This window comes from Oncorhynchus keta, chromosome 19, assembly GCF_023373465.1.
Source record: "Oncorhynchus keta strain PuntledgeMale-10-30-2019 chromosome 19, Oket_V2, whole genome shotgun sequence".
NCBI classification, from domain to species: Eukaryota; Metazoa; Chordata; class Actinopteri; order Salmoniformes; family Salmonidae; genus Oncorhynchus; species Oncorhynchus keta.
Genome location: NC_068439.1, coordinates 26,028,955 through 26,041,448, shown reverse-complemented (window position 1 = coordinate 26,041,448; position 12,494 = coordinate 26,028,955). Strand labels below are relative to the sequence as shown.

General features: G+C 44.1%; 1 protein-coding gene across 1 annotated transcript; it reads right to left on the bottom strand.

The window, feature by feature from the left end:
• Positions 1-1,235: 1,235 nt before the first annotated feature.
• sostdc1b (sclerostin domain containing 1b) lies at positions 1,236-3,145 on the bottom strand. The gene is made up of 2 exons (XM_035792954.2): positions 2,775-3,145; positions 1,236-2,175 (listed from the first exon to the last, which is right to left on the bottom strand). Exons 1-2 carry the CDS (start codon positions 2,968-2,970, stop codon positions 1,691-1,693), a joined length of 681 nt encoding a protein of 226 aa, XP_035648847.1. The 5' UTR covers positions 2,971-3,145; the 3' UTR covers positions 1,236-1,690.
• Positions 3,146-12,494: the final 9,349 nt, after the last annotated feature.

Here is a 12,494-nt window from a genome sequence, read left to right as displayed (position 1 = left end):
TTTGAGACACAACTTGTCCAGAAAGTGATTACATGGAGTGTAGCAAATATATATATATATATAAAAGATGAGCTTATTTCTATTAAGTTTAGCTATCTCCGTACAAAAATATATTACATTGTCATAGTAATCCGTTACATACTTTGAAAAGTAATTATAGACGTGGCTGATGTACCTAGTGTAACTTTATGAACAAATGCACAATGTTCAATCACCCTATTGCAGGCAAGGTCATTAGGATTAAAGGCATCATTACGTGTTCCACAAAAAAATGTGATATACCTGATCAAGTGTATTTGTGGCCTATGCTGTGTAGGAAAAACTAACTCTGAAAACAAGGACAGAACACAGGAGTAATACCGGGATACTTGTACAGAGAAACCCTGTGGCTGCGCATTTCATGGAGCCTCGTCACGACATCAGCTCTCTGAGATACATTGGTATTGATCAGAGAAACCCTGTGGCTGCGCATTTCATGGAGCCTCGTCACGACATTAGCTCTCTGAGATACATTGGTATTGATCAGAGAAACCCTGTGGCTGCGCATTTCATGGAGCCTCGTCACGACATTAGCTCTCTGAGATACATTGGTATTGATCAGAGAAACCCTGTGGCTGCGCATTTCATGGAGCCTCGTCACGACATTAGCTCTCTGAGATACATTGGTATTGATCAGAGAAACCCTGTGGCTGCGCATTTCATGGAGCCTCGTCACGACATTAGCTCTCTGAGATACATTGGTATTGATCAGAGAAACCCTGTGGCTGTGCATTTCATGGAGCCTCGTCACGACATCAGCTCTCTGAGATACATTGGTATTGAACATGTTAAGACTCCCTGGAGAGGGTGAGATACTGATCATCTATTACCAAGAAGAGAATTGTATTGGATTCACCGTTTTTGTACAATGTCTCCTAAAGGTCTGAACCAGGAGTTTGATATCAGAACATTTCTTACATGAATTTGTCACTTTGATTTGTCTTGCCTTCCAGGTCTCTTACTTTGTCATTTTGTACCTATATATTCTTTTCTGAAACTACTATATGTGCCCGTCTCATTGATATCACATTATTAGAGATGCACAAATTGTTTTTGCCCCCACCATGCATCATGTGCTTATTTGGTCATGTGAGGTGAAATGTGTATACTTTGGGAAGTGAGCACTCAGTCTGTTTGACCAGAAGAAGATCTGTTTGGGTTGGAAATGTTGTCAAGAAAGTGATGAGTTGGGAGTCTTAACAGTGTGAGGGCCTTCTTGTTCTTTACTAGTATACTTTGAAAAGTAACACAACGAGTATAGAATCACTATTTATATACATACCATGCCATTTTATGTTATTATAAACATTACTATTTGGACAACATACTCAGCTGTTGATAGGAACACTTCATCTCACGTTGTCTAATGTGGTTCTTGTACTATTTAAACTAGTCTTATTCTATCACATACAAAAACACATACATTTACAAACACATCCACAGTGGTCAATATTAGGCAAACCAGTTGCACTGTCTGAAAAATCATTGCATAGCCTTCTCCATATAGCTACTTTAAACATAGCGAACACATTGGCTCCATCTAAACAAAACTAGTGTCTGTTGGTGCTGCAGTTGTTTCTTAAGTGGGGGCACAGAGAAACCTTCCATCCCCTCAGAGGTGTACAGAGCACCCCTAACCAGAAGTCTCTGTTCAGTCATTTTTAGGCTGTTCTTCAGCCCAGTCCTCCTGCCCAGAACGTCCATTCTTCCCTTCCTTTCCCTTCCTCCTCTTGGGCCCCTGGAGTGTGGAGCTCTGCCCCTGGGCCTGCCCAACCTCCACCTCTGACTTCCCATTCCCTGAGTCATTGTTCTGCCTGGAGTAGCGTTTACACTTGCAGGAAGTAACCACAGTGATCTTGTAGGTCCTGGAGCTTCCGTTCTGACACTGCAGTCTGATGCGCTGGGTCCGGGTCCGGTCGATGACGCAACGCCACTCCTGGGCCTCCCGCCGGCTCCAGAACTTTCCGGTGTAGCCGGGACCGGAGCCGATCCAGTTGGGCAGTAGGTGGGAGGGGAGACACTCCCCGGCACAAACCAGCTCCTTGACCGGGTTCAGGCTGGTGCACTGGCCGTCTGAGATGTACTTGGTGGAGCGCAGCTCTCTGCAGCCCACCTGGCTCTGTGCCTGGCCCTGCTCTGTGACAGAGCGAGAGAGACTGTTACCTTCTGTCAGATACATATTGTCAAAACCTAATCTTGCTGTCAAACTTTTAGGCAGAAAATTGAGTTAATCCCAAAAATACAAACTAAAATATAAATCAAACGATGTTCAAATGCGATGCTCAAATAATTTAAAGTATTTTAGGTGTATTTGATTTATTTTGGAGTTGCATTTGGGATTATTCCATGTAATGCTCTTATTAAAGATTGTTGAACTGTCAAAACCAATAACTGTGGCATGGTCAGGGTAATCTGATGTGCAGCATGAGTTAACAACAAGTCCAACACAACTACAAATGCTTGAACTTTTAACTTTCTCCCATTCAAACACGCAAGTCTCCCATTCAAGTCTAAGATTCAACTTTAGTTTATTTAACTCCCATTGTTGTCTGTGGAAAATGTGCCTATATACAGAATTATATCAATTCCAATACTATATAATCAATACTTTAGAAATATACATATTGACCTTTTGCTAAATTACACTTCAGGATCAGTGAATACAAAGAATCTGTTTGGTCCACTATGAATTGTTGAATTAATCCATTTAGAATGTGCATAAACATGCAACTCACCTTTCCTCGCATCGCTGGTCAAACGTCTTCCTCCGTTGCGTGCTTGATTCATTGATACATTACTACTCGGTGTATCCTGGACCGTACTGATCAACTGAGCGTTTAACGTTTCCGTGGCGCCGTTCTTGACAGCTTGACAGCTTCTTATCAGAAGGCAAAATAGCGCAAGCTGGTACCCACTCGTGGTAAGAAGCATCTCTGCACCTCCCCGTAGGCACTCGGCAGGCAGGTAGGTAGAGAGTGAGAGAATATATGTGCAGCGATCTAAAGGAGGAATTAGGTCGTTATGATGTTATTTTACCTATTGTTCAGTCGCTTATATACCCGCCTCTTGTTTTGCCACAACATCTTAGTGCGCATGCAGTGCGTGCTTTTTCTGAATGACCTAGGCGTTTTCACTCACAGCTACGCCCACAAAAGCAAAGGGCAGTGCGTTTTTTTTACAGCTTGTATACTCCTCCAAGTACTATGTACATAGGCTGCCAGTCAGTTGAGTCAACACATCGACAGACAATTCATAGATGTTTCTGTCAAAACAGTTTGTTGAACGTTGCTGTCTTCTATGGATAGGCCAGTGGACAGAACATGATCAACAACTATATAAAGGCTTATAATAAACTAGCAATAATACTGGTTTGTTGACCATCAGGTAACTGTGTGTAAATAATGTATTAATTATTGAATGAATGTATGTATGCAAATCATATGCAGATAATCAAAGAGTGCCACATGCCAGAGGCATATCCTTTGATACTCTATTTCATGATGATTTGTAAGTTTATAGTTAACATTTTTTTCCATTTCTGAACGGATTGATTTGTCTTAGCAAGGAAGCTCAGCTGGAGACCCTGCAGTCAGACCAGGTGAGTACATAGCTCTGGTCCAGGGCGATAGTGTGCGTTCCTAGCGGAAAGCACCAGAGGGAGTGATTACTGTAGTTCTCATGTGTTCTCTCATCCAGTGATTTCTCCATCTCTGCAGTTCAGGTGCTTCAGGTAAACTCACCAACATGATGTATGATGCATTACCCAAATCAGAGAATAAGACAAACGTTTAGATCTCCTCCATCCACCCATTCATCCTGTCGACTCCTTGCCCCTAAGAACCAGTGTCTGTTTTCACTCCTTTCCCAGGCCTGCCCTGACAATGAATTCACCCAACGTCTCCTCAGCTATGTCCCCTCCTTTGATAAGCGTGAAAATGAATCCACTGTAAAACTGTCCAGGCTCATGCCATATTGTTAAATAAGTAGCTTTTCTTTTTCATATCTTATTTCTTCTTTCTTTTTAAAAGCCCCGCTGTCCAAACAATCTCCTATTACCTCCAAAAAGCAATGTTAGTCATACTGTCTGGAAGAAGGGGAGGGAATGGATGAGGCTGGGGGGAAACTGAGAAGAGGGAACCTGGGGGCTTAAAAGAGGACTATCAAAGTTATATGATACCATGACGCAGGCAGCATTCGCACATTTATACATCTCAAAAACCGGAAATTTGAGATCAATCCTTTTATGCTTCCGTGAGTGACATGACATATAGGTGTAGAGAGAGGGATAATAGAGGGGGAAACAGGGGGATGGGGGGTGTGATGGGGGGGCGAAACAGGGGGATGTGGAGGATGAGTTAACAGAGGGGTTGTGGAGGATGGGTTAACAGAGGGGTTGTGGAGGATGGGTTAACAGAGGGGTTGTGGAGGATGGGTTAACAGAGGGGTTGTGGAGGATGGGTTAACAGAGGGGTTGTGGAGGATGGGTTAACAGAGGGGTTGTGGAGGATGGGTTAACAGAGGGGTTGTGGAGGATGGGTTAACAGAGGGGTTGTGGAGGATGGGTTAACAGAGGGGTTGTGGAGGATGGGTTAACAGAGGGGTTGTGGAGGATGGGTTAACAGAGGGGTTGTGGAGGATGGGTTAACAGAGGGGATGTGGAGGATGGGTTAACAGAGGGGATGTGGAGGATGGGTTAACAGAGGGGATGTGGAGGATGGGTTAACAGAGGGGATGTGGAGGATGGGTTAACAGAGGGGATGTGGAGGATGGGTTAACAGAGGGGATGTGGAGGATGGGTTAACAGAGGGGATGTGGAGGATGGGTTAACAGAGGGGATGTGGAGGATGGGTTAACAGAGGGGTTGTGGAGGATGGGTTAACAGAGGGGATGTGGAGGATGGGTTAACAGAGGGGATGTGGAGGATGGGTTAACAGAGGGGATGTGGATGATGGGTTAACAGAGGGGTTGTGGAGGATGAGTTAACAGAGGGGATGTGGAGGATGGGTTAACAGAGGGGTTGTGGAGGATGAGTTAACAGAGGGGTTGTGGAGGATGGGTTAACAGAGGGGATGTGGAGGATGGGTTAACAGAGGGGTTGTGGAGGATGAGTTAACAGAGGGGATGTGGAGGATGAGTTAACAGAGGGGTTGTGGAGGATTGGTTAACAGAGGGGTTGTGGAGGATGAGTTAACAGAGGGGATGTGGAGGATGGGTTAACAGAGGGGATGTGGAGGATGGGTTAACAGAGGGGATGTGGAGGATGGGTTAACAGAGGGGATGTGGAGGATGAGTTAACAGAGGGGTTGTGGAGGATGAGTTAACAGAGGGGTTGTGGAGGATGAGTTAACAGAGGGGTTGTGGAGGATGGGTTAACAGAGGGGTTGTGGAGGATGGGTTAACAGAGGGGTTGTGGAGGATGGGTTAACAGAGGGGTTGTGGAGGATGGGTTAACAGAGGGGTTGTGGAGGATGGGTTAACAGAGGGGTTGTGGAGGATGGGTTAACAGAGGGGTTGTGGAGGATGGGTTAACAGAGGGGTTGTGGAGGATGGGTTAACAGAGGGGTTGTGGAGGATGGGTTAACAGAGGGGTTGTGGAGGATGGGTTAACAGAGGGGATATGGAGGATGGGTTAACAGAGGGGTTGTGGAGGATGGGTTAACAGAGGGGATGTGGAGGATGGGTTAACAGAGGGGTTGTGGAGGATGGGTTAACAGAGGGGATGTGGAGGATGGGTTAACAGAGGGGATGTGGAGGATGGGTTAACAGAGGGGTTGTGGAGGATGGGTTAACAGAGGGGTTGTGGAGGATGGGTTAACAGAGGGGATGTGGAGGATGGGTCAACAGAGGGGTTGTGGAGGATGGGTTAACAGAGGGGTTGTGGAGGATGGGTTAAGAGAGGGGATGTGGAGGATGGGTTAACAGAGGGGTTGTGGAGGGTGAGTTAACAGAGGGGTTGTGGAGGATGGGTTAACAGAGGGGTTGTGGAGGATGGGTTAACAGAGGGGTTGTGGAGGATGGGGGACGAATCAGTTATGGCTCTATTCACAGACAGACAACATGACAGCACCATGCTCGTTAGTTAGCTGGCCCCTATGAGCAGCAACCACACACATACACTATGAGCAGCAGCCACACACACTATGAACAGCAGCCACACACTATGAGCAGCAGCCACACACACAAACACTATGAGCAGCAGCCACACACACTATGAGCAGCAACCACACACATACACTATGACCAGCAGCAGCCATAAGAGGCAGGGGCCACTGTCTGTTCTCCCATGGGACCCTGGGCAGTGGAAGCTTGAGAACAATACTGACAGGAAGCGGAGACAGGGGTCTATAGAATTCAACAGCATGGCCGTAGGACTTAACTACCTGAAGTATCTGATGTTTGTGTGAGAAGATGGTCCATGAGTGCTCCTTTCCTGCCCTTGGGAAACTATAGTTATTATATAGATGGTGTTGAAGACCCACTCTGGCATAGCAACCAAGAGGAGGCTGCCAACAAAAACAGGTCAACAATGGAGTTATTGAAATATTGGGAGATGTATTTGTTTATGAAGACCTTGTGTCTTGACTGGCTGACACATGACTATGAATTAAAGGTTACTGTCTGCACTGTGAGAATTGGAATGAACTTTGTTTCATATAGAGAATGCTCACTCTCTGCAAAGAAAGTCTGACAGCATATTGTATAGAACTATAGATTCAGCCAAAACATCATGCTCCAGTACCCTTTGAACCCTGCCGACAGAGTGCAGTAGCTGAATAACCAGTCATTAGAATCATTGCAATGGATGGCAATAAAGGGGAAAGCTGCCATCTAGTGGCAAAACAAAAATATGGGAATGTCCCCATAACAACAAAATGGACAGTGAAGGACAACTATTAAGGCACTCCTTATTAATGTGATTGAAAATGTAAAACTGGAAACCAAAACAAATGCCATTTGGGTGTAAAGGTTGGTCCAGCATTGAAGTCAGATCGTCATTGGGCCATCCGTGGATCATCTGTGACATGGACTGATATGGACACATCACTGGTAAGATGATCCATGGGTCTCAAGTTATAGAAGGAAATCACAAGTTTAGAGTAACACATATTGTGTGTCTTATCCACTGCCATAACAATGACAGGTATTGTTCAGTAAGGTGGTCCTATTTATACATGAAAGCATTTTTCACATTACTAATGTAAGGGAAGAAATTGTTATTGTTATTTTAAGACACAATATGCTATTGTACATCATATACACACCCTGAATACACCCTGAGTCCAGCTGCTTGGTGAATAAAGCATTCATCCTCACTCTCCCCTCTCAATCTGGACATCCTGGCCAATCAGTAATAATGCTGATTTTCATCATTCCCCTTTAAATCAGGGATTGATTCAGACCTCATACACCAAGTGAATGGAATCAATTCAGTTCAATATAACTTCATTATTAATATCACTGAACTCTGGCTAATCAGTAACATTAATCAATGAATCAATTAACTACCCAGTAGAAAATAACACCAGCAGTCGTTCTCATTCTTAAATGCTTACTTACAAGCCCTTAACCAACAATGCAGTTTAAAACAATTTTGGGGGATGAGACCTAAGTCAAAGGAAGGTTTGAATGGATGAATGAGTGGAAGTTCACTCACGATCTCCACTGGTGCGATGCTCATGGCCTGCTGCTGTAGCAGTGCGGCTTCACAGTAGGGAAACTTCTCCTGGTACTGAGGAAAACCATCTCCATCCCTCCCCTTCAACAGGCTGAGAGAAGAGATTTACAAAAAAATGTATTTTAAAGACAATGAAACATGGAAATTGTCTAGGGAACTGTCGATACAGTTTACATAAAGTATGCATGCAATATAAACCACTATAAAACACAACAATTAGTACCCAATGGTTAGTCTGGAAATGTTAAAAGAAATAATTCAATTGGATGGGTACAGGTTAGAATGCTAGCAATGCAATCAATCACATCAACTACTATCAAGAGAAACAAGATGATGCATGCGTGGAGTGTGACAACACACCTCTTGATAAGCACATATAGCTTGTCATCACTACTTCTCTGATAGAGTTCAGTGTGTCAAATCGGAGGGACTGTTGTCCGGGCCTCTGACAGTCTCTATGGGTGTGCCACAGGGTTAAAGTCTCGGGCCGACTCTCTTTTCTGTATACATCAATGATGTTGCTCTTGCTGCTGGTGATTCCTTGATCCACCTCTACGCAGATGACACCATTCTGTATACTTCTGGCCCCTCCTTGGACACTGTGTCAACAAACCTCCAGACGAGCTTCAATGCCATGCCATGCAACTCTACTTCCGTGGCCTCCAACTGCTCTTAAACGCAAGTAAAACTAAATGCATGCTATTCAACCGATCACTGCCCGCACCTGCTCGCCCGTCCAGCATCACTACACTGGACGGCGCTGACTTAGAATACGTGGACAAATACAAATACCTGGGTGTCTGGTTAGACTAAACTCTCCTTCCAGGCTCACATTAAAAATCTCCAATCCAAAATTAAATCTAGAATCGGCTTCCTATATCGTCACAAAGCATCCTTCACTCATGTTGCCAAACATACCCTCGTAAAACTGACCATCCTACCGATCCTCGACTTCGGTGATGTCATCTATAAAATAGCCTCCAACACTCCACTCAACAAACTGGATGCAGTCTATCACAGTGCCATTCGTTTTGTCACCAAAGCCCCATACACTACCCACCATTGCGACCTGTACGCTCTCGTTGGTTGGCCCTCGCTTCATACTCGTCACCAAACCCACTGGCTACAGGTTATCTACAAGTCTCTGCTAGGTAAAGCCCCGCCTTATCTCAGTCACCATAGCAGCACAAGCTCCAGCAGGTATATCTCACTGGTCACCCCCAAAGCCAATTCTTCCTTTGGTCGTCTTTCCTTCCAGTTCTCTGCTGCCCATGACTGGAACGAATTGCAAAAATCTCTGAAGCTGGAGACTCCCTCACTAGCTTTAAGCACCAGCTGTCAGAGCAGCTTACAGATCACTGCACCTGTACATAGCCCATCTGTAAACAGCCCATCTATCTACCTACCTCATCCCCATACTGGTATTTATTTTGCTCCTTTGCACCCCAGTATCTCTAACTGCACATTCATCTTCTGCCGATCTACCATTCCAGTGTTTAATTGCTACATTGTAATTACTTCGCCACCACTGCCTATTTATTTCCTTAACTTACCTCATTTGCACTCACTGTATATAGACTTTGTTTTCTTTTGTTCTACTGTATTATTGACTGTATGTTTGTTTATTCCATGTGTAAATCTGTGTTGATGTACAGTGCCTTGCGAAAGTATTCGGCCCCCTTGAACTTTGCGACCAATTGCCACATTTCAGGCTTCAAACAAAGATATAAAAAAAAATGTGAAGAATCAAAAACAAGTGGGACACAACCATGAAGTGGAACAACATTTATTGGATATTTCAAACTTTTTTAACAAATCAAAAACTGAAAAATTGGGCGTGCAAAATTATTCAGCCCCCTTAAGTTAATACTTTGTAGCAACACCTTTTGCTGCGATTTCAGCTGTAAGTCGCTTGGGGTATGTCTATCAGTTTTGCACATCGTGAGACTGACATTTTTTCCCATTCCTCCTTGCAAAACAGCTCGAGCTCAGTGAGGTTGGATGGAGAGCATTTGTGAACAGCAGTTTTCAGTTCTTTCCACAGATTTTCGATTGGATTCAGGTCTGGACTTTGACTTGGCCATTCTAACACCTGGATATGTTTATTTTTGAACCATTCCATTGTAGATTTTGCTTTATGTTTTGGATCATTGTCTTGTTGGAAGACAAATCTCCGTCCCAGTCTCAGGTCTTTTGCAGACTCCATCAGGTTTTCTTCCAGAATGGTCCTGTATTTGGCTCCATCCATCTTCACCTCAATTTGAACCATCTTCCCTGTCCCTGCTGAAGAAAAGCAGGCCCAAACCATGATGCTGCCACCACCATGTTTGACAGTGGGGATGGTGTGTTCAGGGTGATGAGCTGTGTTGCTTTTACGCCAAACATAACATTTTGCATTGTTGCCAAAAGGTTCCATTTTGGTTTCATCTGACCAGAGCACCTTCTTCCACATGTTTGGTGTGTCTCCCAGGTGGCTTGTGGCAAACTTTAAATGACACTTTTTATGGATATCTTTAAGAAATGGCTTTCTTCTTGCCACTCTTCCATAAAGGCCAGATTTGTGCAATACACGACTGATTGTTGTCCTATGGACAGAGTGTCCCACCTCAGCTGTAGATCTCTGCAGTTCATCCAGAGTGATCATGGGCCACTTGGCTGCATCTCCGATCAGTCTTCTCCTTGTATGAGCTGAAAGTTTAGAGGGACGGCCAGGTCTTGGTAGATTTGCAGTGGTCTGATACTCCTTCCATTTCAATATTATCACTTGCACAGTGCTCCTTGGGATGTTTAAAGCTTGGGAAATCTTTTTGTATCCAAATCCAGCTTTAAACTTCTTCACAACAGTATATCGGACCTGCCTGGTGTGTTCCTTGTTCTTCATGATGCTCTCTGCGCTTTTAACAGACCTCTGAGACTATCACAGTGCAGGTGCATTTATACGGAGAATTGATTACACACAGGTGGATTGTATTTATCATCATTAGTCATTTAGGTCAACATTGGATCATTCAGAGATCCTCACTGAACTTCTGGAGAGTTTGCTGCACTGAAAGTAAAGGGGCTGAATAATTTTGCACGCCCAATTTTTCAGTTTTTGATTTGTTAAAAAAGTTTGAAATATCCAATAAATGTCGTTCCACTTCATGATTGTGTCCCACTTGTTTTTGATTCTTCACAAAATAATACAGTTTTATATCTTTATGTTTGAAGCCTGAAATGTGGCAAAAGGTTGCAAAGTTCAAGGGGGCCGAATACTTTCGCAAGGCACTGTATGTGTCGAATTGCTACGCTTTATCTTGGCCAGGTTGCAGTTGCAAATGAGAACTTGTTCTAAACTAGTCTACCTGGTTAAATAAAGGTTCAATTTAAAAAATGTAGTGCAGCACATAGCTAATGTAGTGCATCTTCATGGCCAGCACCTCGTTCATATCCTGCTACTTCACACACTGCACACATAGCCGGTCCATGACATGGTAACACTTCTCTAATGCTCCCACGTCCACCAGCAGAGGGCATTCCCTGATCAGAAGCACCAGCTGGGGGAGGGGGGTAAAAAGTGTTAGAGAATGTTAGAAAAAGAGACGGAGCGAGGGAGAGAACGAGAGAACTATAAAGAGCGAGGGAGAGAGAACTATAAAGAGCGAGGGAGAGAGGGAGAACTATAAAGAGCGAGGGAGAGAGGGAGAACTATAAAGAGCGAGGGAGAGAGAGAGAACTAAGAGAGAGAGAGAGAGAGAGAGAGAGAGAGAGAACTATAAAGAGAGAGAGAGAGAGAGAGAGAGAGAGAGAACTATAAAGAGTGAGAGAGAGAGAGAGAGAACTATAAAGAGTGAGAGAGAGAGAGAGAGAGAGAGAGAGAGAGAGAGAGAGAGAGAACTATAAAAGAGAGAGAGAGAACTATAAAAGAGAGAGAGAGAACTATAAAAGAGAGAGAGAGAACTAGAGAGAGAGAGAGAGAGAGAGAGAGAGAGAGAGAACTATAAAGAGAGAGAGAGAGAGAGAGAGAGAGAGAGAGAGAGAGAGAGAGAACTATAAGAGAACTATAGAGTGAGAGAGAGAGAGAGAGAGAGAGAGAGAGAGAGAGAGAACTATAAAGAGTGAGAGAGAGAGAGAGAGAGAGAGAACTATAGAGAGAGAGAGAGAGAGAGAACTATAGAGAGAGAGAGAGAGAGAGAACTATAAAGAGAGAGAGAGAGAGAGAGAGAGAACTATAAAGAGTGAGAGAGAGAGAGAGAGAGAGAGAACTATAAAGAGTGAGAGAGAGAGAGAGAGAGAGAACTATAAAGAGAGAGAGAGAGAGAGAGAGAGAGAACTATAGAGAGAGAGAGAGAGAGAGAGAGAGAGAGAGAGAGAGAGAGAGAGAGAGAACTATAAAGAGTGAGAGAGAGAGTGAGAGAGAGAACTATAAAGAGTGAGAGAGAGTGAGAGAGAGAACTATAAAGAGTGAGAGAGAGAGAGAGAGAGAACTATAAAGAGTGAGAAAGAGTGAGAAACAGAGAGAGAGAGAGAGAGAGAGAGAACTATAAAGAGAGAGAGAGAGAACTATAGAGAGAGAGAGCGAGAGAGAACTATAAAGAGCGAGAGAGAGAGAGAGCGAGAGAGAACTATAAAGAGCGAGAGAGCGAGAGAGCGAGAGAGCGAGAGAGAACTATAAAGAGCGAGAGAGCGAGAGAGAACTATAAAGAGCGAGGGAGAGAGCGAGAGAGAACTATAAAGAGCGAGAGAGAACTATAAAGAGCGAGGGAGAGAGCGAGAGAGAATTATAAAGAGAGGGAGAGCG